The sequence below is a fragment of the Bos grunniens genome, chromosome 5 (genome assembly GCF_055505025.1).
Source record: "Bos grunniens cultivar Pamir isolate PY7600 chromosome 5, Bosgru_T2T1.0, whole genome shotgun sequence".
Classification (NCBI taxonomy): Eukaryota; Metazoa; Chordata; class Mammalia; order Artiodactyla; family Bovidae; genus Bos; species Bos grunniens.
This window is the reverse complement of record NC_141169.1, coordinates 114,776,888-114,803,074: the sequence shown is the minus strand read 5'-3', so window position 1 is coordinate 114,803,074 and position 26,187 is coordinate 114,776,888. Positions and strand designations below refer to the sequence as shown.

At 46.7% G+C, this 26,187-nt stretch overlaps 1 protein-coding gene across 5 annotated transcripts; it reads left to right on the top strand.

The window, feature by feature from the left end:
- Window positions 1-43: 43 nt before the first annotated feature.
- Window positions 44-23,179, top strand: POLDIP3 (DNA polymerase delta interacting protein 3). Of its 5 annotated transcripts, none has more exons than XM_086403121.1 (9): window positions 44-173; window positions 12,224-12,614; window positions 13,368-13,454; window positions 14,422-14,517; window positions 16,348-16,527; window positions 17,097-17,174; window positions 18,679-18,808; window positions 19,869-19,935; window positions 20,915-23,179. In XM_086403121.1, exons 1-9 carry the CDS (start codon window positions 115-117, stop codon window positions 21,090-21,092), a joined length of 1,266 nt encoding a protein of 421 aa, XP_086259247.1. In that variant the 5' UTR covers window positions 44-114; the 3' UTR covers window positions 21,093-23,179. The 5 variants fall into 5 exon arrangements, with proteins under 5 accessions (XP_086259247.1, XP_086259248.1, XP_086259249.1 ...); XM_086403124.1 differs by lacking the exon at window positions 44-173 and adding an exon at window positions 352-661; XM_086403122.1 differs by lacking the exon at window positions 13,368-13,454.
- The last annotated feature ends 3,008 nt before the right edge of the window (window positions 23,180-26,187 follow it).

Below are 26,187 nucleotides of genomic sequence, written 5' to 3'. Positions count from 1 at the left end.
GCGAGAGTTCATCTGCCGAACGCCGGAAGCCGCTAGTCGCTCCACCGCGACCTTAGGGGCGGGCTCGGAGGCTGAGGGAACCTAAGCTGCTCTCGGCTCGTTCGGCGGTGCAAGATGGCCGACATCTCTCTGGACGAGCTCATCCGAAAGCGAGGAGCTGCATCGAAGGGGCGGTGAGTGGCCTTTTCTCTCTTCGGGTTTCAGGGTCCTCGTCCTAGCGGGGCTTGGGGCGGAGAGGGGAGCGGCCCGGGAGCGACGCGGAGGGCCAGTCTGCGCCCGCCCCCTCCCTCAGCCGCGCTCCTCATTGGCCCGGCCGCCGCCGCCGCCGCGGGCCAGGTCGCCCGGCCGCCCACTGGCTGTGGGCGCCGTCGCTCCGGCTGGCCGGAGGAGGCTGGTGCGGCTGGCGCCGAGGAAGGGGCAGGCCTGCTGGGCTTGTGCGAGCGGCCCGCCGGGGGCGGAGCTGCGGGCGCGGACGGGACTCGCTGCCCCGCGGCCTGCCTGGCGTCCGGAGGGTCTCCCCGGCGCAGCCCCTCCTCCTCTGAGGAGACGGGCGCGGCGCCGAGGTCTCAGCGCGGCCTTCGAGTTAGGACGCCTGGAGTTTCTCGGGGAAGTGACTTGCTAAGACTCTCCGGGTCTGTTCCTGCCGAAACCGCGACCCAAAGTCAGCCCTTTAAAATTTCCCAATCCTTCTCCCGGTTCCCCGCTCTTCACACTCGCGGCCGTTTGTGAGGCGTTTCAGGCTCTCGGGGGCGCTTTGCCGCCGGTGCGCGGTCCTGTCAGCCAGCTATTAATGTTTTCCAAATGAGGGGCTTGAGGTGGAATTTGCCCGCGGCCGAGGAGAGCTCAGAGCGGGGCCGGGCGCGCTCTGAGAGTTGGCCTCAGGCTTGGGCGAGACAAACTGGCGGGACGGGGCGGCAGGCCGGCCGTTTCTTGATGACTCGCAGAGAACCCCTGTTCTGTGTCGGGGTGAAGAGTCGCGGAGCTGGTTTGCCGTTCCGTGACCCAAACTTCCTCTGGACCCTCAAAATATTGGTAGTCATTTCCAGACTCTATAGGGGCTCCAGTTCATCTGTGTGAAAGAGATGGGAAACCTGGGCCAGTGGTTTTCTAGCACACGTTAGATTAGTTCACATGTCCTTGCGGAGAAGCCAGGCTGTAAAGAAGGATGTTGTTTTCTCCCGCAGTCGTTCACTCGGCAGATGTTTATTAATACTGCCTTGTGTGGTGGCTCGAAGATGGATTCTTTTCACTGTGTGAAAAGTATCCCTCACCCTCAACCTGTACACACAGATCCACCACAACTGCTCCCGCCCCCGCCTCATTCCCCAGGCAGCCCTTCACGAGGTTTCTGGTTCATAATGGGCACGCAGCGTTAATTTTCTCTATCCTTGTTGTGGTTGTGTTGTGTGCTCAGTCGTGTGCGATTCTTGGCGACCCCACAGGACTGTAGCCGGCCAGGCTCCTCTGGTCCATGGGATTTTCCAGGCAAGAATATTGGTTTGTGTTGCTGCTTCCTCCTCCAGGGGTTCTTCCCCACCCAGGGATCGAACTAGCATTTCTTGTGGCTTCTGCATCAGCCAGCAGGTTCTTTACCACTGCGCCACCTGGGAAGCCCTCTTTCAGGTCTACCCTCTAGTAACTGGCGGGGAATTGGTACTGGGTCCTCTGGTCACGTCTGAGCCCATCCAGGTTTCACAGAGTTGCTGAACAGTTGCTGGGGCAGCCAGCTTCCCACTACCTGGGCTTCCTGCAGGCACTCCCTTAGTTCCCGACTGCAGGCAGTCTGTACCTGCGGTTGATGTTGATGTGTGCAGTGTCTTGTGTTGGGCCTTGAATGGGACTGCAGGGAAGGGAGGATGTGTGGATCCACCACAAGAGCAGAGACTGCAGCCAGGCAGACCTGGTCCCTTGGCGGGCCCCATTGTGGGGTTCTGTGCTTTTGTGGCCTGATGACCTCTGATTTAGGCATTTTGCTCGTTTGTAATAATGGTTCCAGGTAGGTGGTTGAGAAGATTAAATATGAGGATGTAAGAGTGTATGTTTTAAACTGTACCAGATAGTAAGTGTTCAGTAGATGGCTTTAAAGGAATAGAAGCCCAAATCCCTCCTTTAGGGGACATAATAAGTAAGCATTGGGGTCCTAGAGTCAGACTGCCAAGTTTCAATCCCACTTGCCATATGAAAGTTACTTAACCATGCCATGCCTCTCTTTTTTATCTGTAAAACGTGGGTAATATTTACTGGGTATTGTCAGGACTAAATGAATTAATGTATCTAAAGTACCTCAGAAAGCATCTAGTGGGTACTAAGTGCCCAGTAGATGTTAGCTCTCATCATTATTGTTAATGAAGGCTTTTAAGGAAAGAAGTAATATCCAGTCTTGAGTGTGAGAATATTGTGTTGCTATTTTGTAAAAATTGAATTGGGGGAAATGCAGGCAAAGAGACAGTGTGAAAGAAACTGGACCACATGCTGGGTTTGGATTAAACCTACTGGAAACTCCATTGTGCTCGCACAGCCAACAGAGAAAAACTAGATCGGGGGGTGAGGGGGTTAGGGTTCTTGTCAAGAACTGTGAAAGGTCTGAACAGATGGTATTTCCTACAGTAAATAAATACTGTTCTACTTGCTTCTTAGAAGAAATCTCTTTACTGGCACCTTGGTGTAGTATAGGGATGTCACAGAGACAACTTTGTGCTTAATAATTTAGGAAGAGCCTATGACCATCTCAGAAAACTTCTTTTCTTAAAGGAAATAGCAAAGGACTGAGCCTCTGCAAGTGTAAATAACCCCTTCTCAAAAGTCGTGGAATGTGCTTTGTTCTTTAGAACAGCTATTCTGTTTTGTCTTCATTGTACTGTGTAAGTCAAGAAAGGTGTCATTACCATCATTATTATTTGGCCCTCAATTAATCATCAGAAAGTTCTTTGATTAACATGAGATTCAAGAAAGTGGGGAATTATTTTATGATACTTCATCCAGGCTGTGGTGAGGTGCTGTCCTTCCCCCAACACAGCATGTCTCTATTGGTTTCAGTTGTTCAAGACCCATAGATGAGTCTCCTCAGGTAGCACTGGGCACCAGCTGCAGTGTGGGCCTGCCTCTCTTGTCAGTTTCTTCCTTTGGATGTAATTGGTTAGTCAAGTCACCCTCCTCTTTGGTTTGCTTAGTTCAACCGTCAGAGGATAGCTGTCACTGCTTCCATGCAGGTAGATGATGACCGGCAGTCTTAGTGGGGAAGTTGGGCCTAGAGTGTGCTGGAGGTGAGTGGCTCTGAGCTGGATACAAATATGGAGAATCCTTGGAGCTGTGGGGAGAGGAGGTTAGGGAATTTTCCAGTTGAAACCAGGGCTCTGCTCCCATACTCTCTGCTGGTTTCCTATTGAAATAAGGTAAAAGAAATTAGACCTAAAACAAAGAGGAGGGAAATGAGTTGTTACATTAGCTTGGAAGAGAAGAACTATAATTTAAAATGAAACATCGGCACAAAGGTAAGGGGATCCTGTCTTGTTTTTCCTTGTGTCTCTAAAGCACATAGTTCAGAATTAACCCTCAGTAATTGTTAGAACTAAACTCTATTTTCTAAGATGACCTCAACACACACATTCTAACCCAGAGACCCCATGGGTTAAAATCCACTTTGAACAATTCAGGGTCCCTCCAAATCCTTTGGACTGGACATCTGTCCAGAGCCAGGGGCCACTGTGCCCTCCACAGGCAGATCCAAGAGGGTGAGGCATTCTTAGCCCCAGACAGACCTTCCCTGATCATGTGTCTGCCAGGTTCCAGTGGAGGAGGGGTGCTGGGGGAGAGGGCTTAGGCTCCAGTAAGTGTCTGCTCTCTTGCCCACACTGCTCTTCCTAGGACCTGGTAGAGTACCTGGTGAGCGCCTGGAAGCAGTGCACAGTTGCCCTGTTACAGGTATCATGAGGCAGGGCAGTAAAAACACTCCTCTCTCTCCCTCCCAAATGTTTACTGGGGCCAAAACCCCAGAATGTGTTCAGGAACATCAGATAGTCTGCAGTGGGAAGGGAGGCTGCAGTCTGTGGGAGACAGACTGGGGGTTCCACTGAGGGGTTGCACTTTTTTTAGGGAGTCCTTAGCAGTTATTGGAGCCAGGAGGGGAACAGAATTGGCTCAATGTTTTAGAGACCTGCTCCTAGCAGGAACGTTTACTTGAAAAGTTCCTGATGACTAATGCCTGCCATATAAGCAGTACCGCTGCCTGCTGGGATGAATAGCTGTCTTCTCACGCAGGGAGAGGAGCAGTGATTAGAAAAATCCTGAACACTGAAACCCCCCTAAAGCTGCTCATGAAAGGAGTTGAGAAGTGATGTAACCAGGGAACCGAATATATGTAATTGAGGGAAAGTAGCTTATTTAGGCTCCTACATCCACAACTGTATCACCTCCCTCCTGAAAATTTACCTTTTGTGCTCTTCAAGTAGATAAAAATAGCAGCATGGGCCATCACGGTGGCATTTCTTGCCAGACAAGGAGTATGGTGTATGGGTCTCTGGTGAGCCCACCATCCTTAGTGTGTGTGTGTTCACCCTCTGGTCACTAGAGGGTGCACTCTGTCCCTGGATGTAACTGGTGTTCTCATTTTTTTTCTTAGTTTGAGGACAGTATTCACCCTTCCTTAACTTTTCTAGTCTTGTTCGTTGTTTTTGACCCATGCTTGATTTATTGGTATTTTAACTAGGTGTGGTGGTGGTGGTGGTGGTTTTGTTGCTAAGTTGTGTCCAATTCTTGGGACCCCATGGACTGTAGCCCACCAGGCTCCTCTGTCCATTGGATTTCCCAGGCAAGAATACTGGAGTGGGTTGCCATTTCCTTTTCCAGGGGACCCAGGGATCAAATTAGCATCTCCTGCATTGTAGGTGGATTCTTTACCGACTGAGCCACCAGAGAAACCCTTAATTAGGTATCAGATCAGTCGCTCTGTCGTGTCCGACTCCTTGCGACCCCATGAATCGCAGCACGCCAGGCCTCCCTGTCCATCACCAACTCCCAGAGTTCACTCAGACTCAGGTCCATCGAGTCAGTGATGCCATCCAGCCATCTCATCCTCTGTCGTCCCCTTCTCCTCTTGCCCCCAGTCCCTCCCAGCATCAGAGTCTTTTCCAATGAGTCAACTCTTCGCATGAGGTGGCCAAAGTACTGGAGTTTCAGCTTTAGCATCATCCCTTCCAAAGAAATCCCAGGGCTGATCTCCTTCAGAATGGACTGGTTGGACCTCCTTGCAGTCCAAGGGACTCTCAAGAGTCTTCTCCAACACCACACTTCAAAAGCATCAATTCTTTGGTGCTCAGCCTTCTTCACAGTCTAACTCTCACATCCATACGTGACCACAGGAAAAACCATAGCCTTGACTAGACGAACCTTTGTTGGCAAAGTAATGTCTCTGCTTTTGAATGTACTATCTAGGTTGGTCATAACTTTCCTTCCAAGGAGTAAGTGTCTTTTAATTTCATGGCTGCAGTCACCATCTGTAGTGATTTTGGAGCCCAGAAAAAGAAAGTCTGACACTGTTTCCACTGTTTCCCCATCTATTTCCCATGAAGTGGTGGGACCGGATGCCATGATCTTCGTTTTCTGAATGTTGAGCTTTAAGCCAACTTTTTCATTCTCCACTTTCACTTTCTTCAAGAGGCTTTTGAGTTCCTCTTCACTTTCTGCCATAAGGGTGGTGTCATCTGCATATCTGAGGTTATTGAGATTTCTCCCGGCAATCTTGATTCCAGTTTGTGTTTCTTCCAGTCCAGCATTTCTCATGATGTACTCTGCATGTAAATTAAATAAACAGGGTGACAATATACAGCCTTGACGAACTCCTTTTCCTATTTGGAACCAGTCTGTTGTTCCATGTCCAGTTCTAACTGTTACTTCCTGACCTGCATACAGATTTCTCAAGAGGCAGGTCAGGTGGTCTGGTATTTCCATCTCTTTCAGAATTTTCCACAGTTTATTGTGATCCACACAGTCAAAGGCTTTGGCATAGTCAATAAAGCAGAAATAGATGTTTTTCCTGGAACTCTCTTGCTTTTTCTATGATCCATCAGATGTTGGCAATTTGATCTCTGGTTCCTCTGCCTTTTCTAAAACCAGCTTGAACATCAGGAAGTTCATGGTTCACGTATTGCTGAAGCCTGGCTTGGAGAATTTTGAGCATTACTTTACTAGCGTGTGAGATGAGTGCAATTGTGTGGTAGTTTGAGCATTCTTTGGCATTGCCTTTCTTTGGGATTGGAATGAAAACTGACCTTTTCCAGTTCTGTGGCCACTGCTGAGTTTTCCAAATTTGCTGGCATATTGAGTGCAGCACTTTCACAGTATCATCTTTCAGGATTTGGAATAGCTCAACTGGAATTCCATCACCTCCACTAGCTTTGTTCGTAGTGATGCTTTCTAAGGCCCACTGGACTTCACATTCCAGGATGTCTGGCTCTAGGTCAGTGATCACACCATCGTGATTATCTGGGTCGTGAAGATCTTTTTTGTACGGTTCTTCTGTGTATTCTTGCCATCTCTTCTTAATATCTGCTGCTTCTGTTAGGTCCATACCATTTCTGTCCTTTATTGAGGTCATCTTTGCATGAAATGTTCCTTTGGTATGTCTGATTTTCTTGAAGAGATCCCTAGTCTTTCCCATTCTGTTGTTTTTAAAGCTCAAATCACATTATAGCTCTATAATTTGAAATAGTTACTCTCCTTGAATTTGTTTCCCCATCTATAAAATGTGGATAATCTAATTCTCAGAGTTGTGAGGGTTAAAGGAGGTGAGGCAAAGTTTATGGATCTGCAGTTAAGTGCTCAAAACGATTCGTTGAGAGTGCTTCCATTGTAAAATCTTTTCATAAACCGTAGTAGCCAGTTGCCCCTTATTTGGCCATGGTAGACATTGCTTATCAAGCACAAACTCCTGTGAATTCTCAGTACTGACATTTTAAACAGCCATTACAGTTTATCAGAGAAGGGAAATTGTTAAGGAATATGAGTAAATTAAGGTTGCAGAGACCTAATCTCCCTTGCTCCTCCTACTGCAAAGGTTTACTGTTCAGACCCAGTTGGAATGAACCAGAAAACTTTGAATCTGCCCCTTTCCTCATCTTTTGTCCAGGGATATGAATTTTGTTTTCAAGAATCTCATTGTTTCTTTAATTATTCAAAATAGTTGCTTTCAACAGCTTTTTCTTTTCCTTTGTTTCTTTTTTTTGGTAGTAATGTTTAATTGATTGGTGAAATTGGGTAACTAGATTTTTTGAAAGCATAATTTATGCCACGGGGTCTAGATTTGCCCAGTTTTATGGTGTGGTAAGATCATTTGGCCACCTGATGGAAAGAACTGACTCATTGAAAAAGACCCTGATGAAAAAAAAAAGAAAAGAAAAAGACCCTGATGCTGGGAAAGATTGAAGGCAGGAGGAGAAGGGGACAGCAGAGGGTGAGATGGTTGGATGGCATCACCAACTTGATGGACCTGAGTTTGAGCAAGCTCCAGGAGCTGGTGATGGACAGGAAGGCCTGGCGTGCTGCAGTCTATGCGGTCGCAGAGTGGGACGTGACTGAGCAACTGAACTGAACTGAAGATTATGGTGTATTACATGATAAGATCACCGCACCTCCTATAGTTATAAATATCAGGAGCCTGTGGTAGGGGTACCCTGGTGATGAGAGAAGACAGATGAAGATAGGAGATCTTCATTCAGGACCTGCTCACATTTGTATGTGGATGTGTCTGACCCCTCCTGTGTGGTGGACCTGGTCATCAGTGATGCCTTCGTTGTCAGCGTTTATGTAGCTTGGTTCCCTTTGTAATGTCCACTCAGTCAGAGACCAGCTGCTTTCTCTTCTAGAAGGCCTTTCCTGAAGTGCCTGCAGTTCAACAAGACCCTTGTGGGTCCACTTTTTGGGTAAGGACCAGAGGGGCCCCTGTGCCATGGCTCTGTGGGTGCCCTCTCTCAGCTGGGAGAGCAACTGGTGGCCAGGATCCTAGGGCACAGTTGAGGACTGCCTTTGCAGAGGCAGTCTTCTCTAGGAGAAGCCCTTCCAGGGCAGCCATCCTTTCTCCCATCTTAACTCCCCTGAGGCTTGGAGTAGGAAAGAGGGAAGCTTGAAATCTGTTATTGGAAAGACTGTGCTCTTTGATTTGGTTTCTCCCCTATAAGGTGGACCTGATGGCAGGTAATCTCAGAGATGGTGAGCCTAAAAGGAGAAGATAAGATAGAAGCCCTGTGGATCCCTGACAGAGCTCTTAGAGCCTTTGTCGTTCCCCTGGGGCATTATTGATGTGGAGGAGGAGACACAGGATCTACCCTCAGAAGCTCTTAGTCATGTGGGAGATGCAGGCTTGTAAAAATCTTTGTGATGCTGCATGGTAAGTGCTTTGATAGAAGCTTTGTCCAGTGTTTTGAGGGCTCCAAGAGCAAAGAAGCTGCAAGCTGTGGGCTGTTGGGGGTCCTTTCCATATTTGGAAAAGGTCCGTCTAGTCAAGGCTATGGTTTTTCCAGTGGTCATGTATGGATGTGAGAGTTGGACTGTGAAGAAAGCTGAGCGCCAAAGAATTGATGCTTTTGAACTGTGGTGTTAGAGAAGACTCTTGAGAGTCCCTTGGTCTGCAAGGAGATCCAACCAGTCCATCCTAAAGGAGATCAGTCCTGGGTGTTCTTTGGAAGGACTGATGCTAAAGCTGAAACTCCAGTACTTTGGCCACCTCATGTGAAGAGTTGACTCAATTGGAAAAGACTCTGATGCTGGGAGGGGCTGGGGGCAGGAGGAGAAGGGGATGCCAGAGGATGAGATGGCTGGATGGCATCATGGACTCAATGGACATGAGTTTCAGTGAACTCCAGGAGTTGGTGACGGACAGGGAAGCCTGGCGTGCTGCGATTCACGGGGTCGCAAAGAGTTGGACACAACTGAGCGACTGAACTGAACTGAGGATGTCCTTTGACACTACTCTTTCCAGAAATCTTGGAAGGCTGCCCATAGCCCACAGACCTTGGCCCTTCCTCTCCTAGAGTGGGAGCATGCTGATTATTTGTTGATCTGTATGTCCCATCTGCTCCACCCCACCCCATAGTTTGGCATCCCGTTCCTCACTGTGCTCCTTTTGGTACCCAAGGCCTCTGCCTTCAGAGGGTTCCAGTGCTTGACGAGTGAGGAATTTCATCTGGAATGCTTTCCACTAACTCGGGTTTCATCTGGATGTGCATGTAAATGTTGATCCAAATCTTTTTCCCACGTTTTATGAGTAGACTTTCAGTAGTAGACCCTGGTCTGAACCGACAACCTGTTGCTTTTCTTTGATGGGCATCATCAACAGATACAGGGAGTTGAAAGCATTTTAAAAAACACCAAACAAATCTCAGTGGAGGCCTTACCTGCCATTTGGTCCTGGGGACAGGGCTTTGTTACAGAGTTTCTCCATAAATACCAAGGGCCCCTCTGTAGCTACAGTTTTCTGTGCTTACCACAGAGCATAGCCTCACTATTTCCCATGGCTTCACAGGCTACAAAGCCTAGGGTAGCCCATTTCAGGGACGAATAGATGCTCCTGCTGCACACAGCTGTTTCCCTCTCCCTGACGGTGCTTACTGGTCTCCCTAAACACCTCATTCCTTTGGGCCTTGCTTTTTCTAGCACCTCAGTCTCCCAGAGACTACATGGGAAAACAGAGCAGGGATGCACAAGCAGTCCCACCCACCTTCAGCCTAATCTGATCGATTCTGTAAATGACCCCTTCCACTCTCCCACCTGTTTTTTGTGTAAACCCACTGGAAAGTACTTAAATCCTAAAGTAATTTGTCGATTTTCAAAGTAAAATGGTACTGTGCATCACTGCTTTAGGTCTGGCTCTGGCCTGTTAGAAGCAGCAGGTATTTTTCCGCTGTGCTTGGATAACAAGGTGAAGGTCCAGATTTTCTTTTACTGGTGCTAGGAAGACTCACCTTTGGGTGTGCTTCTGCTCTTAGCAGAAGAGCTGAGAAAGTCTCGCTCCAGCTTCCAGCTGAGGAAGCATGAGGCAGTAGGAGAACCCAGAGGCTTGCCGGTGATGAAGAATGCCTCCTGGGAGGCTTGGGCTGTGATGTGGGACATGATGCAGGAACTTGTTTATTCAGCAGTTTTGCCTTAAACTCCAGGCCAGAGAGTCTCAGCACTGCTATCCTCCAGGATCACCTGTGGAGTGAAAAATGCATATGCCCAGGCCTTTACACAAATTTTGGACTCAGTAGCTCTGGAGTAGGGTTTGGAGAGCTGTATCTTTTTGTTTTCTTTCTTGCCTTTATTTTTTTAAAGAGAGAGCTGTATTTTTAAGAAGCTCCTTAGATGTTTCTGATACTGAGCCAGGTCTGAGCAACATTTACAAAGCACGGGGCTCTGAAACAGGAGTGATCCCCATCTGCCCCTTCCCTCCCAGTCCAAGGTGGGGAAAGAAAAGAACAACACAAACAGTCGTGATAATAGGCACAAAGGAGGGCTGTCTTGGAAGGATCAGAGAAGGTTTCCCAAAAAGGAGATGTTGCTTTGGGAGTCTGTGTCCCCAGGCAGGGCACCTGCCACAGGAGGAGTGTATGTGTGGCTGGAGGCTTGTGGTGGTGTGGGCAGGTGGGGTGAAGCAGAAGCCCGCAGACCCCCTGGAGGACTTTAAGGATTGTACTTGAAGGGCTCTTCTGTTTACTCTAAAGTCATTGAAGAGCCAACAAAGGAGCCCCAGAAGAGAATGGGGCTTATTTAATGGAGTTTTGTTCCTTTCCAATTTTAAGTTTCTGAACTTCATGTTTTTGTTGTGTCAGAGTGTAATAAATATATATTTGGTCTTTGTCCCTGGCATACAGTTTCTAAAACCCTTGGAATTTCCTGAGTGGTAAGGGCGTTAGGAGCATCTTTTGTTCTAATGAGGCAGCTCTCAGTGGGCCCCTGGATTGCTTCAGGACAGAGGCTGGCCTCCAGAAAGATGGAGGCCTGCTTAGCTTGTTGAAACTTGCAACTCCACCCCCACTCTCTGCCCTGGACCTCCAGGGAGAAAAGAGGATCTAGAGATTAAGCGATTATCATCTGTGGCCAGTGATTTAATCAATTATGCTAGGTAATAGAACCTCCATAGTCACCCTTATACAGTTGAGTTTGAAGAAATTTTGGGTTGATGAACATATCCATGTGCCAGGAGGGTGGTGTTACCATACCCTTTCTCCATACAGTGCCTTATACATCTCTTCTATTTGGCTGTTCTTGAGTTGTATCGTTTGTAATAAATTGGTAATAATAATAAGTAAAGTGTTTTCCAGAGTCCTGTGAGCTACCCTAGCAAATTATCTAACTTCAGGGGAGGGTCCTGTGAACCCTCCATTTTATAACCTTTGTCAAATGAACAGGAAGCCTAGGACTTGAAATTGTTCTCTGAAGTGAGGGCAGTTTTGTGGGACTGAGCCTTTAACCAGTGGAGTCTGTGCCAGCTCTAGGTAGGTAGTGTCAAAATTGGGCTGTCAGACACCCAGTTTGTATCTCGAGAGTTGGAGAATTTGTTGGCATGTGGAAAAATCCTACACATTTGAAGTCACAGTGTTATGAATAGAAACAGTTCAGGCAGTGGTTATTTTTCTTTTCTTCCAAGTCTTTATGTTTTTATTAGACCTCAGACTCCGAGACAGACCCATGTATTGACTTTCTTGGTCCCAGCCCATTGGGGGTGTCTACCTGCCCTGGAGACATGAGACTGTCATAGGCCAGCTGGGCGCCCTTTGTTGATCATTGAACCTCTCTAAGCCTGTGTCTTCCACTGTAAAATGGGCATAATACTGCTTGCTTCACAGGGTGTTGAGAGGGCTGATGGAGAACAAGGAATGAAAGAATTTTGGAAACTAAAGTTAGTCTTTCGCTGTGTGGGTTTACGATATCTGGGAAATATTCTTATTTCATTTGGTATTGTTTAGAGGTTATTATCCATGATAGTGTCTCAAAACACCTGGTCTGGGGTGCAAAGCAGTCTTGCCTAATGATAGAAACCACCAGGACCTCCTCCCTTTGTTTACCATGCAGACTTAAAAGGCATAAAACTGTGAAAGAAGTCTCTGTATAGACTGAATTGTTTCCTCTAAGAGGAAGCAGCTTTCTGGTTTCTCCAGGACCTCCTTTGTTCCCAGTATTACCACGACTCTACTACTACCACAGGCTACTGTTGATATCCAGATCTTCTTAATATTGCAGTTTTTATTTGCAGGCTCAATGCCAGACCAGGAGTGGGAGGTGTCCGATCGCGTGTTGGGATCCAACAGAGCCTTCTTAGCCAGCCAGCACGCACAGCCACCTTCCAGCAGAGGTTTGATGCCCGGCAGAAAATTGGCCTCTCAGATGCCCGCCTCAAGCTGGGAGTCAAGGATGCCCGGGAAAAGCTTTTGCAGAAAGATGCTCGGTTCCGGATCAAAGGGAAAGTGCAGGATGCCAGAGAGATGCTGAACTCGCGCAAGCAGCAGAGCACAGTGCCCCAGAAGCCCCACCAGGTTGCTGATGCCCGGGAGAAAATCAGCTTGAAGCGGAATTCCCCTGCTGCCTTCATGAGCCCACCCATTGGGACAGTGACCCCTGCTCTGAAGCTCACTAAAACCATCCAGGTAGGTTGAGACTCCTGCCAAAAACTCCTCGAAACCAGTAACAACTGGGGAATCAGGCAGAGACCAGGTGTGTTTAAGCAAAATGACAGTCCCCCCAACTGTTTGAAGAGTAACTATATGTGGAGGCAAGATATCATCTCAGTTTTGTGTAAAAGAAAATGGGTGGGGTGGTGGTGGGGATTTGTCCAGAGAAATTAAGTGACTTTCCAGGTGAAATAGTGGTAGAGGGAAGAGAGGAGAGGACAGACTAGTTGAGCTAGTGCTGTGTGCAGACACTGAATATTTATTCCTCATGCAACCCCAGTTATTACCACAGTTTATCAAAGGAGAATCTAAGTCTCAAAGATGTGAATCTTTGTGCACAGTTACACAGCTGGTCAGTGGACGCATCAGGATAGAAGCCCTGTCAGACCTGGCTCTTAATGCAGAGTCCTGGCCACCTGCAGAGCCACTGCCCCAAAGGGAATAGAAACAGTATCATTTAATCTTCACAGCAACTTTGGTAATAGGAACTACTGAAGCAGTGAACATTTATTAAGCCAGGTTCATTGAGCCCTGCAGGTACATTGTTACATGATCTCTGGGATGATGAGTCTTCCTGTCGCTTTCCTGCTTTGCGAATGAGGCACTCTGTAGGACCTTTTACTACAGACCAAAACTGAATGCCCACCATATTAAAGTTCATTTATCCCCTACTTGTAGAGAACGCATGTAGGCCAAGTGGGATGAATTATGACCACTGGGTGTTTCTAGGTTCCACAGCAGAAGGCCATGGCACCAATTCATGCTCATCCTGCTGGAATGAGGATCAATGTCGTCAATAACCACCAGGCCAAACAGGTGGAGTGTGTGTGTGTGTGTGTGTGTGTGTGAGAGAGAGAGAGAGAGAGACTGCCCACAAGTGTGTGTTTTGATGTGATCTTCCAAGTGGATTAACTGAGGCCTGGCCCAGGGTTCCAATTTGAAGAGTTGGAGGTTGACACTTTGCAGTTTATGAGTTTTGAGAAGAAATTTCTTGAATGCATAGAAGCAGAGAGGCATGTTGAAAATCTTTTTATTTTTTTAAAGTAAAAGTAGTGTGTGCTTACTATAGAAAATTAGCAAAACAGAAAGATTGGGGGGGATGGGGGTAGTTCTTATACTATGGCTCTCCATAGTGAGCCCCTGTTGAAATTCTGCCCTGAATTCTTCCTGTGTTTTTCTTGTTTGTGTGTGTGTATATGTGAGAGAGATTATTATTTATTTAATGCATAGCTGTAGTTGTGATTATGTTATTATCCAGTTTCATATTGTTCTGTTTTCACTTTATAACTCAAGCATTTTTCTGTGGTTCACATTTACTGTAAACATTTTAATAACTGCTTGATCCATTGAGTAGACATTTAGTTGACTTCAACCATTTTCCTGTAATTTTCACTGTTAGACATCCTTCTATGAACATCTTGGAGGATAAAGCTCTTTCTACAGTTTTAGTTTATTTCTATAGACCAGATTACCCGGCACAGACTTTCTAAGCCAAAGGATATAAACAGGCATTTTAGGGATCCTTAATAGATATTGCCCACTTGTAGAAAGGTACTTCTGATGTACCTGAAATTTCACAGCTTTTTCATTTGGCTCTTACGGGCAGGGAGCCTGCCAGAACTGAGCCCCAGTCACCCAGGCCAGTTTGCCCAGGCACTCCACATGTACATACTTCTCCCTACGCCTTGCTTAATTACTCCAGCTCTCATCTCCCTGCTGTCCTTACTCCAAATGTCTGCTGAGAGCGTGCATGCTACATTAGCATGTATTTTTTTATTTTCAGAATTTATACGACCTGGATGATGATGACGATGTTATAGCTCCCATTCCTACTAAACAGATGAAATTTGCAGCCTCAGGCAGCTTTCTCCACCACATGGTATGTCATCTTACATTCTTCTTAACACTCTGTGTGTGTCTGATCAGGTGCATGGGAGATGTGGTGGAGAGTAGGATCTTTCAATTCAGAGATATTTCCTTATTTGGGTCCTAAGATTATTAGAACCGGAACTAATCCAGCCCCTGGTTTTTATAAATGCTGAGGCTTAGCATGTCAGCGGACTTGTTCAAGATCCAACAGACAGTGAAATGCAGACTTTAGTTCCCAACTGCTGTGTTTGGAGACTTCAGGGGAAATGTGAGTGATCCCACAGGACAGAATCACATTTTATTTCCTTTAGGGCAGGACATTCTGCTGGTTCCCTTCCTTCCGTGGTCATCAGCTCTGGCCCCATCCTTGAGTCTGGATTCCATTGGTTGATGTGTTAGCAAGAATAAACTGAACCTTTCCTGAAAGCTCCACCAGGTGCCGCCTGCGTGGAGGGAAAGTTTGATGGATGTTCTGCCATGCAGAGAAGGAAAGAAAGCGGTATATCTGGGAACATCAGGGAGCTCTGCACTGCTTGGCTCAGTGCATGGAACCAAATCACACATAGGAGGCGAGAGGGTACCCACGCTAAAGACATGGGTACCCATGCCTTTATTTGGTCTTCAGGCACCCAAAGACTCAGTTTTAGTCACTGCACTGAATATGTGGACCAATTTCTTGGTTACCCTTGAAGCTCTTAACTTTGAAATGTGAAGCTGAATGATGCCAGTTTGTTACAAAGGGGCTGAGCCTTTCTAGTCATTAGAGTGTTTGTGTCTGTTACCAGGGCGGCTGTCAGCTAACTGTTAGTTAGTGGCTAACCCTAATTGGAAAAATCTGTTTATATTAACTTACTTAAAAATGAGTTCCCTCTCTCCCCACCCTGTGAGATGGGTACTGTTACTACCCCTATTATATGGACTAGGAGTTAGACACAGAGAGGTTAAATAAATCTGCTCAGCTTGTAAGTAGTGGATCTAGGATTTAAGCCTCAGCAATCTGGCTCCCAGGCCATGTTTTAACCACTGCACTCTGCTGGCTCTTGAAACTCAGGAAACAGCTTGAGAAGTGTGGGATCCACACTGAGTCACCTGGGTTGGGAGAAGCTGGTGAATTAACTCTGTTCCATCATCTGTCTCTCTGGCCGCTGCATTCCTCCTTTCTCCATGAATCAATGCCTGGTAGACTGTCCTCAGTCAGCAAGACCACTAACCGCTTCTGCCTCACACATTTTTTTTTCTCCAGACACATTAAAACCAGGCACTTCGCTGGTTTATATTTCTAAAGGATCACTTCCCCAGTTAAGGGTAGCAGGGGAGGGAGGGAGGGAACGGTTTCTGCTGATTTGCACGTGCTGACTCTGCTAGCCTGCACCTGACCATCTGGGAGCTGCAAAGGTGAGCTACTTGTGGTTCCTCTATATGACTAGAACAGGTACCAAAAAGCGGGGGTCTGGGCCTTCTTCAGAGTAACTTCCTAGTCCCAGCCAGCCCATGGTGATAGAAGCATATCTGGGAATGAACTTGACTCCAAGCTTTTGGACTGTAACTCCAGATTGTAGGTTTTTATCAAATCTAAATGGTATGACTGAGCTGTGGCTTCTGTTCGGGAACTGCCTGGATGCTTCTTGCCAAGGGCTCCCTACATTGGAACGTGGCTTCTGTGAGCACATGTGCAGTCTACTTTTTTCTCTTCCTGTCCCTTCCCTGGCAGCTGGTATCTTTCTGGCTTTAGATCAGTAATGGAACTGGGGAGGTAGGAGGCCTTGAGATTGGGGGTTGTCAGTCACCTAGGGTATCTGGGTCCCTGGCTTCTCAGATTGCTGTCTGCCTCTTTGTTTAGGCCGGGGTGAGCAGTTCCAAGCTGTCCATGTCCAAGGCCCTTCCTCTCACCAAAGTGGTTCAGAATGATGCGTACACTGCTCCTGCTCTCTCCTCCTCTGTTCGGACAAAAGCCTTGACCAACATGTCCCGGACGTTAGTGAACAAGGAGGAGCCCCCCAAAGAGCTGCCGCCTGCAGAGGTAAGGTGAAGGCGAAGGAGAAGTGTTCACACTAGTCAAGAGTTAACCTGAGCTGGGTGGGCAGTGTGCATCTCCTTGGGTCCTCATAGTGCCTCTGGGAGGTAGGTGTTGCCACCTCTGTCTTACAAATGAGCAAACCAAGATCCAGTAGACCCCGCCCTCAGAGAGCCCACAGGCAAGCCAGTAGGGAAACAGAGCTGCAGATAGAGCACTGTGTCTGCCACAGCACAGAGCTGCCAGGAGCACCGATGAAAGAGCCTCTCATTCCACCGGGGATACAGGAAGGCTTTAAGGAGAAAGTGCCATTTGAGCCGGATGGTTCTTGAAACACGAGTGGCATTCTGTGCAGAGGTTCAGGCCTGGAAGGGCCTGGAATATTTGGGAAACATGAGAAGTTCCATTCCTTAGCATAAGTTGACTGGGACATGATTAGAGGGGCCCAGCTGTGGTAGGAAACTCTCCATAGAGGTTTCCTCTGGGCCTTCCTGGTCGTTTGCTGAAATGAGTTCTGCCGTTTGAGCACAGCTGTTGTCTGGTAACTTCTGGTAACGTTCTTCTGTCTGTGGCAGCCTGTCCTCAGCCCTTTGGAAGGCACCAAGATGACCGTGAATAATCTGCACCCTCGAGTCACCGAGGAGGACATTGTTGTGAGTACTGTGGCCTGCCAGAATTTCAGATCTCAAGCCACTTCTGTTCCAAGGGTCCCCAAGACCACCCCCAGGTTAGCTGATTGTCTAAGAGGACTCACAGGGCTTAGCATAGAGTTGTGTCCAGGCTGAGATGCATTACAGGATGCAAAGCAAAATCAGCAGAGGGAGACAACTTGTGGAGGAAAAGCTAGAGGATAGCAGACTCAAACTTCTGGAGTCCTCTCCTAGGGGAGTCACACAGGATGCACTTACTCCCCCAGCAGTCAGTTGTAAAGACCAGGGAAGCTCATTAGAGACTCAGTCCCCAGAGTTTTTCTCAGGGACTAATCACATATGCACCGTCTGCCTGCCACATACCAAAATTCCAGACACAGAAGGAAATCAAGTGTTTGGCAGGAAGCACATTGTTGGCACAATTTAGTTGCAAGTTGCTACTCTTACCAGTTATGGTGATGAGCGCCCTCCCAGAATCCAAGATCCCAAACGTGAGCTAAGGGTCAACTTTGGAAGCAGGACTTCCAAAGGAGAACAGGCAGGCCAGATATGTTAACCCTTTTTCCTCATAGCCTGTAAACCAGAGCCAGAGGAATTCCCTGGTGGCCAGTGGTTAGGACTCGGCATTTTCACTGCTGGGGCCTGGGTTCAATCCCTGCTTGGAGAACTAAGATCCCACATACTGCACAGCATGGCCTAAAGTAGATCTTTAAAAACAATAATAATAAAATTAGGATCACACTTAGTATTCAGTTTTGTGTCTTGGTTTTGATATGTACCATTTTCCCTTTTATTGTTGGAAATCTTTTCAACGACGTTTTCACAGATCTTCCCTTTGTCCTCATTACAACCTTGTGAAGGCAGTTGCAGGTGAAGAAATGGTGTGGTTGTTAGTTAGCCTTTGCAGTCTGTGTCCATACTGTGTTCCCTCTCTGACTTCAGTCTCTTCATCTGAGAAGTGAGGGATGGGAGTAAAGGATGATGACGACACGTGTACAAAGCACTGCCTTGAAAATGGTTTCAGTTGAAACCCCTCAATCTTGCCAACCAGGATAATTGGTCACCCTGCATTGAACTGCGGAATTTTGTTTCTGATTCCCGGGTGATATATTAACCACTCTTTGTCCATCCATGTGGACATCCACTGGAGTCCTACATGTCCATCCATTTTCATGACACAGCACTCTTGACAGAAATACCATATTCCATAACTATTACCCTTGTTGAGGAAGTGGGCACTGAGGCAGGAGGACTTTGGGGGTGACTTGGAGTCATAGGGATCACAAGGCCCAGCACAACTCGTCCATCTGGCCCCAGATTGAGGCTTCTGGATGTCCCAGGAATACTACCTGACATGGAGCCTTCCTGAAATCTTGGCTGCTTGGCATGTTCAATCAGAGTGAAGCCACCTGTCAACCCAGAGCCCTGTCTGAAATGTGTGAATTGCAGGCAGGGAGAACAACAACCTGAAATTCTTTCCCAACCCAAGCCCTCTTGCTTTTCATAGGAGCTTTTTTGTGTTTGTGGAGCCCTGAAGCGTGCTCGGCTGGTCCATCCTGGGGTAGCAGAGGTGGTGTTTGTAAAGAAGGACGATGCCATCACCGCGTATAAGAAGTACAACAACCGGTGTCTGGATGGTAAGTCAGAGAAAGCAGCCTCCTCACCTCGATGCTCCTTGCCGCTCACAGCAGGCCTTCGGGGGAAGCCCTCCTCTGGGACGAGTGGGTGGACATCTACCTAGTGCTTTAAACTCTCCAGGGGAAGAATAAGCAGTGATGTTTTGTTTTCAATTGAAGTGTGGTTGATTTACAATGTTGTGTTAGTTTCAGATATACAGCACAGTGATTCAGTTATATATATCTTCTTTTTCAGATTCTTATCCCTTAAAGGTCATTACAAAATACTGAGAATAGTTCCCTGTGCTATACTATGCAGTAGATCCCTTGTTGGTTATCGCAGCCTTTGCCTTTTGATTGTATTATTTAATCCATTTACATACATTTTATGTGGCCTTTTTGCATTGTATAAGTATTTTTTAGTGTAGCATTTTAGTTCCTTTAATGATTTTTTCCACTATATTTTTTGAGTCACTTTCTTTTCTTAATAGTTGCTCAAGGATTTATAGTATATATTGTAGGTTATCAGAGTCTATTTCACATTAATATTAATGTAGCCACAATGAAATTTAGAAATGTTACTCCAATAAGGCTCTATTCCCACTTTCCCCTTTTTTTGTGCTGTTATTGTTATACTTACTACATAAAATGCAAAGTGGGAGTCTGGTACTTGTAAGGTTAATCTTTCATGGACAAAGTAGAAATCTGAACATACGCTTTCAAATTTTTTTTCACTTAATTTTGTACCATAAGCATTTCCCCTTTCTACTTGCTTCACAACCAGTCTGGGTTGTTTCATGCTGTGTGTACTTTCTCCCTTACTTTGATTCTGATCTCCTCCTGCACAAAGCAGGGTCTGTTGCCAGTTTGCTTCTTGACACTGTCATTACCGAAGTTTCATGGACCTCATAACCCTCATAGTCTCTGGGCTTTGCTGACACCTGACAGCCCCAGCCTTAGCTGTGAAGCCAGAGCTGCCAGCGGTGGGTGCTTTGACTCCTGATAACAAAAGTGGCAGTCCCTGTCCTTCCATGAGGAGCTGAGGGCTCATGACAGAGCTTTTTCTTTCTTGGTTTTTCAGGGCAACCAATGAAGTGCAACCTCCACATGAATGGGAACGTTATCACCTCAGACCAGCCCATCCTGCTGTAAGTTCCAAAGGCAGAGGTGCTGGGGACCATGTGGGGCTTTTCTGCTTGCTTACTGGGCGTGATCATCTCTCTGTTCTGAGGAGACACATGCTTGCATCACAGCTCCATTCCATTTCCTCTGCTCTGAGAGCAGCCAGCCGACTAGGAGGCTTAAATTTGTACAGAGTGGGTTGTTATATCATTTCTACAGGAGATTGACCCCACAGGGGCTAACTTAACTTCATTCCCTGCCTTATAATTTAGAAAGTGGAGAGCAGGCTGGTTGTGTCTCTGTTTGCATGATTGGGTGTGCATCTTCAGATGAGCAGAAAACCCCCCTCCTCATGATTGACTCTGATGGGGATTGTGCTGGGTGCTCCGCCTTATTTTGTTACACACCCAGTGTACATGCCTGGCCCAGGACTGAGGACTTTTTGAAGCCTGAGATGCAGAAAATGTCTAGATTGATATGTAAAAGGAGGTCCTTTTGAGGAGGAGACAGAGACCCAGGGAGAATATTAGGCTTGCCAACATGGGTGTAGTGAGGGGCAGGCCTGTAATAGACTTTGAAATTTAGAAAGACTGCAGTTTGAATCCTGGATATTGAATTGTGTGATTTAGATGAGTTTCTTAAACTGTGTTCCAGGATTAAGTTGTATTCTGAAAAATGTGGGTTTTATGACCTAGTGGATTTGGGAACCACTGAGCTAGACCCAGTTAAATCTACTGGGCTTCTCAAAATGTGTGATAAGCTGATGTGTGTTTGGCTATCCTTGAGGCTTAAACTTAAAAAAAAAACCCAGATCTTAGCAGGCTGCATCTCAACTTTCTGAGCAAATTTAAAGAATGGTAGGTTTGCTATAAGAAATAGGGTAAAAGGGTACGGAAAGCATTATGTTTGGTGCCTACCTTATAACAGATCTCCAGCTAATGGTGGGACCCTTCTCCACTGAAGGGGAACCTGACGAGGATTTTGACTCTTCTCTGCTCTCTACAGACGGCTGAGTGATAGCCCCTCAGTGAAAAAGGAGAGTGAGCTGCCTCGCAGAGTGAATTCTGCCCCCTCATCCAACCCTCCAGCCGAAGTAGATCCTGACACCATCCTGAAGGCGCTTTTCAAGTCATCGGGGGCCTCTGTGACCACACAGCCCACAGAATTCAAAATCAAACTTTGAGCGGGGGAGTGAGACAGCCAGAAGCGGGGGCGGAGGAGGGTGGCTCTGTTTCCTTAAACGAAAGTTGTGACCAATGGGCCGTTGGCTGGGGGCCCCCGCGTGCAGGAAGGGTCACCGGGGGTAGAAAGCCTCCTCGCTGGACGGCAGCCGCCTTTCTGTGTTGTGTTCTGCCTGTGCTCTTCTATGTGCTCACATTTCCTGTAGTGCGTTTCTTCTCTCTCCACCTCATCACCAGGGTAGACTTGTGTTGTTCAGAGTGTTTCTCCCTAAACTCAGCCCCAAATAGATTTTTTAAAATCTGAAAATGGTGCCCTAAATTCTCTGAGTGGCCTTCTTGTGGCCCCATAGAACTCGGGGCAGGGGCTATTTGAAGGATACTGCTTTCTTCAGGGTGAGGGTTTGACTCCCCTTTCTCTTTTTAAAACTTTTCAAACAAAGTAGGGAATGGAAGCCCCTGCCATCCTAATAGGAACCACATCAGCTCAAAAGCTCTGCCACTCACTCTCCTGGTCAGTGGAGATGGCCTAGGTGGGGATCAAGTCACGGGCTCCTTGTCCTCTCCCCGCAGTTGGCTCCAGACCAGTGCTTTCTGGAGAGAGCCCTGTGGTAAGGGCAGGGTGAGGCTACTGCTCTGCCAGGAAGAGTGTACCCTAGCTCTTGGTTTGGGGGACCCTACTGTCTCAGTCAACCCAGAATAAATTCTCAAGCTTACATTTCCCCTTCCCCTGAGTTGTGCCGAGTGGCCCAGCCCAGCTCTCTTGGCCTTCTGAGTGTCACTGCTGGGCAGGGCTGCCTTGTTAGCCCCCCCATTTCTCACCCAGCCTAGCACTCATCACACTTGGTTTTGGTACAAATGCCAGCTCTCTGCTAGTTGGGTTTTCAAAGGGTCTGCCTCCTGTTCTATGACACTGAGGACCTTGGGGTTGTTTGAATAGGGATGTTGGCTTGCTCCAAGATGTTTTTTCCCTGGCCTCAGGTTCATGCCATAGTCAGGGATGCTGAGAGGTGGCAGATATTCAGCAGCCACCAGAGGGCACTGTCTCCACTACTATGAGTGACCCATCCATCCATCCTGACCAGAGGGGCATTTTCCTGCCTTGACTGAGGTGGGAGGGGAGCAGGGGGCGGTGGGGAGGGAGTTGAGAGAGCGGAGCAGCCTTTGCAGGCAAGTGGACAGGTTGTCCCCTCAGTGTGCTTCCAGGCATTGGGGGCACAACTCTAGAACCAAAGGGGAAGTCCTGAATACACCAGAACAGCATTACTCCAGGCGTGTTCATCCTCAGTTTCTTGCTGGTTTGTTGGGACTGTAGAGGGAATCCAGCCTAGCAGAGCTGGCAAGTCTTGGGGAGCAAGATTCTGTAAGTAAATAGTGTAAAAGGCACAAGCCTAGAAAGTGTAGGGGGTACCTGAGACAGAGTCTTTGATGACCTACTTGGGGCCAGTCCAGCGAAGAAAAACCTGGAAACTCAAATTTCCACAGAGTTAGATCAAGCAGCAAGGACCCAGGTGTGAACTCAGCTCAGTCCTCCAGCTCTGAGGTTGCCCAGGCTTGGGAAGTCCAGGGAATGTGCCTGATGGTGGTCCACTTTCCAGTACTTTGAAGAAGGCTGCTTTTGTTCTCTTCTCCCTCTTTGAATGGGTGCAAACTGAGTTCTCTTCATCAGCTAGAAGACATTCCTCCTACACTTTCCCCTTCTTGACCCCAGAGAGTGTCCATAAGACACTAGGAGCTGGCTTCTCAGGTCTGGAGACAGACAGATCACTGCTTGGACTCTGCGTTCAGTAGGGAAGGTAACTACCCTGCCTGTATGCCTTTATCTTCCCACCGGCCCTCTGGACCTCGTCCTCTGGGTGGCTGTGTGGTCCACTGCAGGGTAGAGTCTGTTCTCCCCTGTTCTACAGGCAGGTGTCATCGTGGGAAACAGAAGAGAAGGTGGTAGGCCAGTCCTTGTGTCCCTCTCCACCTCGCACTCCCCTACATTCCCCGTCGTGTCTCTTTTTTTTCCAAAAGGAGAGGAAGAGGCATTAAGGGATGGAGGAGACTATGTGTTACTTATCCATTTCTGAATAAACGTTTGTTATTCCTACTTTTGAGCTGTCATTTCTTAAAAGGTTACGTTAAGGGGCTTCTTGGAATTTGGCACCAGAAAACAAGAGATTTGCCTCTGCTTTGCTGCTCACCAGCTATGACCTTCAGACAGTTCCTCACAGGACTCTTTGAATTTTGGTCTTCACAGTTGAGAGAATATGAGCATGAATGTCTGGGAAGGACCTAGCACAGAAACTCGGTACCTCCTGGGCCTAAAGTGCCTCACGAGTATAAGCATGGTCAACTCGAACATAGGTCTATTCATAGGGAACAGGGGAGTCGCTGCCTTGAAGTTACACTTACGGGTAAAATTTACCTCTTAGATCAACTGCGTACTAGAGAAAAGTTAGTTGGTAGGTTTTTTGATTTTGTGATAAAATATACATAAAATTTATCATGTTAACTGTCTTAAGTGTAACTCAGTGGTATTAAATACATTCACAAGAGTTGTACTACCATCGCTACCATCCATCTCCAGAGCTTTTTCATCTTACGGAGCTGAAACTCTCCATTAAACACCAGCTCATTCTCCTTCCACCCTCCAAGCCTCTGGCAACTACTAGTCTGCTTTTTGTCTTCATGATTTTAACTACTTGCATAGGTGGACTCATACAATATTTGTCTTTCTCTGACTATTTTCTTGGGCTCCAAAGTCACTGCAGATGGTGATTGGATTGCAGCTATGAAATTTAAAGGACACTTGCTCCTTGGAAGAAAAGCTATGACAAACCCAGACAGCATATTAAAAAGCAGAGACATTACTTTGCCAACAAAGTTCCATCTAGTCAAAGCTATGGTTTCTCCAGTAGTCATGTATAGATGTGAGACTTGAACTATAAAGAAAGCTGAGCACTGAAGAATTGATGCTTTTGAACTGTGGTGTTGAAGAAGACTCTTGAGAGTCCCTTGGACTGCAAGGAGATCCAACCAGTCCATCCTAAAGGAAATCAGTCCTGAATATTCATTGGAAGGATTGATGCTGAAGCTGAAACTCCAATACTTTGGCCTCCTGATGCGAAATTGGAAAAGACCTGGATGCTGGGAAAGATTGAAGGCAGGAGGAGAAGGGGATGACAGAGGATGAGATGGTTGGATGGCATCACCAACTCGATGGACATGAGTTTGAGCAAGCTCTGGGAGCTGGTGATGGACAGGGAAGCCTAGCGTGCTGCAATTCATGGGGTTGCAAAGAGTCGGACACGACTGAGCAACTGAACTGAATTGACTTTCACTTAGCATAATGTCCTCAAGGTTCATCCATGTTGTAGCATGTGTCATTTCTTTTTAAGGCTAAATAATACTCTGCTGTGTGTCTATACCGTATTTTGCTTATCCATCTGTTGGACACTTGGGTTTCCATGTTTTAGCGAGTGTGAATAATTCTATGAACCTGAATGTACAAAATCTCTTCAACGACTCTGTTTTCAGCTCTTTGGGTATATACCCAGAAGAGGAATTGCTGGGTCATGTGGCAGTTCTATTTTTAATTTTTTGAAGACTCAACCATTTTGATTTCCACAGTGGCTGCACCATTTTACATTCGTTTATGGGAGGATGGAATGCAAGTATTTTATTCCTATCCTTTCCACTAAATACAACCTTGTATATTTTACATAAAACGTAAGACTGGAAGGTGGAAAGAAAAGAGACTGGCTGGGGACCCAATGAATGACTGGCATTGAGTTCCCTGGGTTTCCTTTTTGCTTCATATATGCCAAGCTGGGTGCTGAATAAGCAGACCAACAACCAACCAAAAACCCAAGTGAGGACCTGAAAAGGGATAGCTTAACAAGACTGAAAAAACTAGTGAAACACCACAGGAAAAACTGCAGCCTCACCTTCACTAGTAAATGCCAAGTTGAGTCCTAGATATGCATCCTCCTTCACTAGGCTGTACTGGGGGCACCCCCAAATCTGCAGGGATGGAGTCAGAGAAGGCCAAACAGGGAGCTGGGACTTTTAAGTTGATGTCAGTGAAGGCCACAGGAGGAGAAATGGGCACCCCCCACAGCTCCTCCCAACCAGGGTATTAGCAGAGGGTCTAGGATGATGGCGCTCACTGCCACCCATAACCTGGTAGTAATGAAGCAGTTTCTTTCCATGCCCATTAGAGGAGGTGTGCTGTAACATTTAAATAAGATACAGAGCTTTAATAATGCCCATGTTTCAGTCAATAGTCAGTCATACTAAAGATCAGGAAAATTTCACCCTGAAGGAGAAAAGGCAATGGATGTTAACTCCATGATGACAGAGATGTTAGTTACTGATAAGGATTTAAAAGCAACCATTAAAAATGTGTCAATGAGCAATTAACATGAAACAATTGATGGAATATTTGAACTTCAAACAATTGAAGAATAAAGAAATGGAAAACCATTTTAAGTTGGTTTCAAAGGTAGAGAAAAACCTTTTCAAGTTGAAAAATACACCAAATTCCCTGGAGGTCCAGTGGTTAGGACTTTGCACTCACTGCCGGAGCTGTGGGCTTGATTTCTGGTTAGGGAACTAAGATCCTACAAGCCACACAGTGGAGCCAAATAAAGTTGAAAAGTACAAGTACCATTCTCCCCCTCCCGCCCCCCCAAAAAAGCAATGGAGAAGAATCCGTGAACTTGAAGGTGAAACAATAGAAACTACCCAATCTGAACAATAAGGAAAAATAGACTTAAAAATAGTGAAGGACTTTGGGGGCCTATGGTACTGTAACAAAAAGTCTAAAATCTGTGACATGAGTCCCAGAAGGAGAAAAGTAAAAGTCGAAGAAATAATGGCTGTTGGGAGTTCTCTGGTGGCCTAGTGATTAGCAAAAATAATAACGATGTTCTCAGTGAATGTAAAGGAAGTATTTAAAACAATTATTTTATAAATGGGAAAGGACTGAGGGATATCTAGAGAAGGAATGTTTCTGCACTTAGAAATATCAACACTGATAAAATATCAACAGTAGTATACTGTGGTAACTTTTTAATATATGTATTTACATAATAAATATTTACATATAAAATA

Coding starts and splice junctions, on each gene's coding strand:
- POLDIP3 (XM_086403121.1), top strand. CDS start 115: ATGGCCGACATCTCTCTGGACGAGCTCATCCGAAAGCGAGGAGCTGCA. Junction 18,809..19,868: donor CAACAACCGGTGTCTGGATG/GTAAGTCAGAGA, acceptor TTGGTTTTTCAG/GGCAACCAATGAAGTGCAAC. Junction 19,936..20,914: donor TCAGACCAGCCCATCCTGCT/GTAAGTTCCAAA, acceptor TGCTCTCTACAG/ACGGCTGAGTGATAGCCCCT.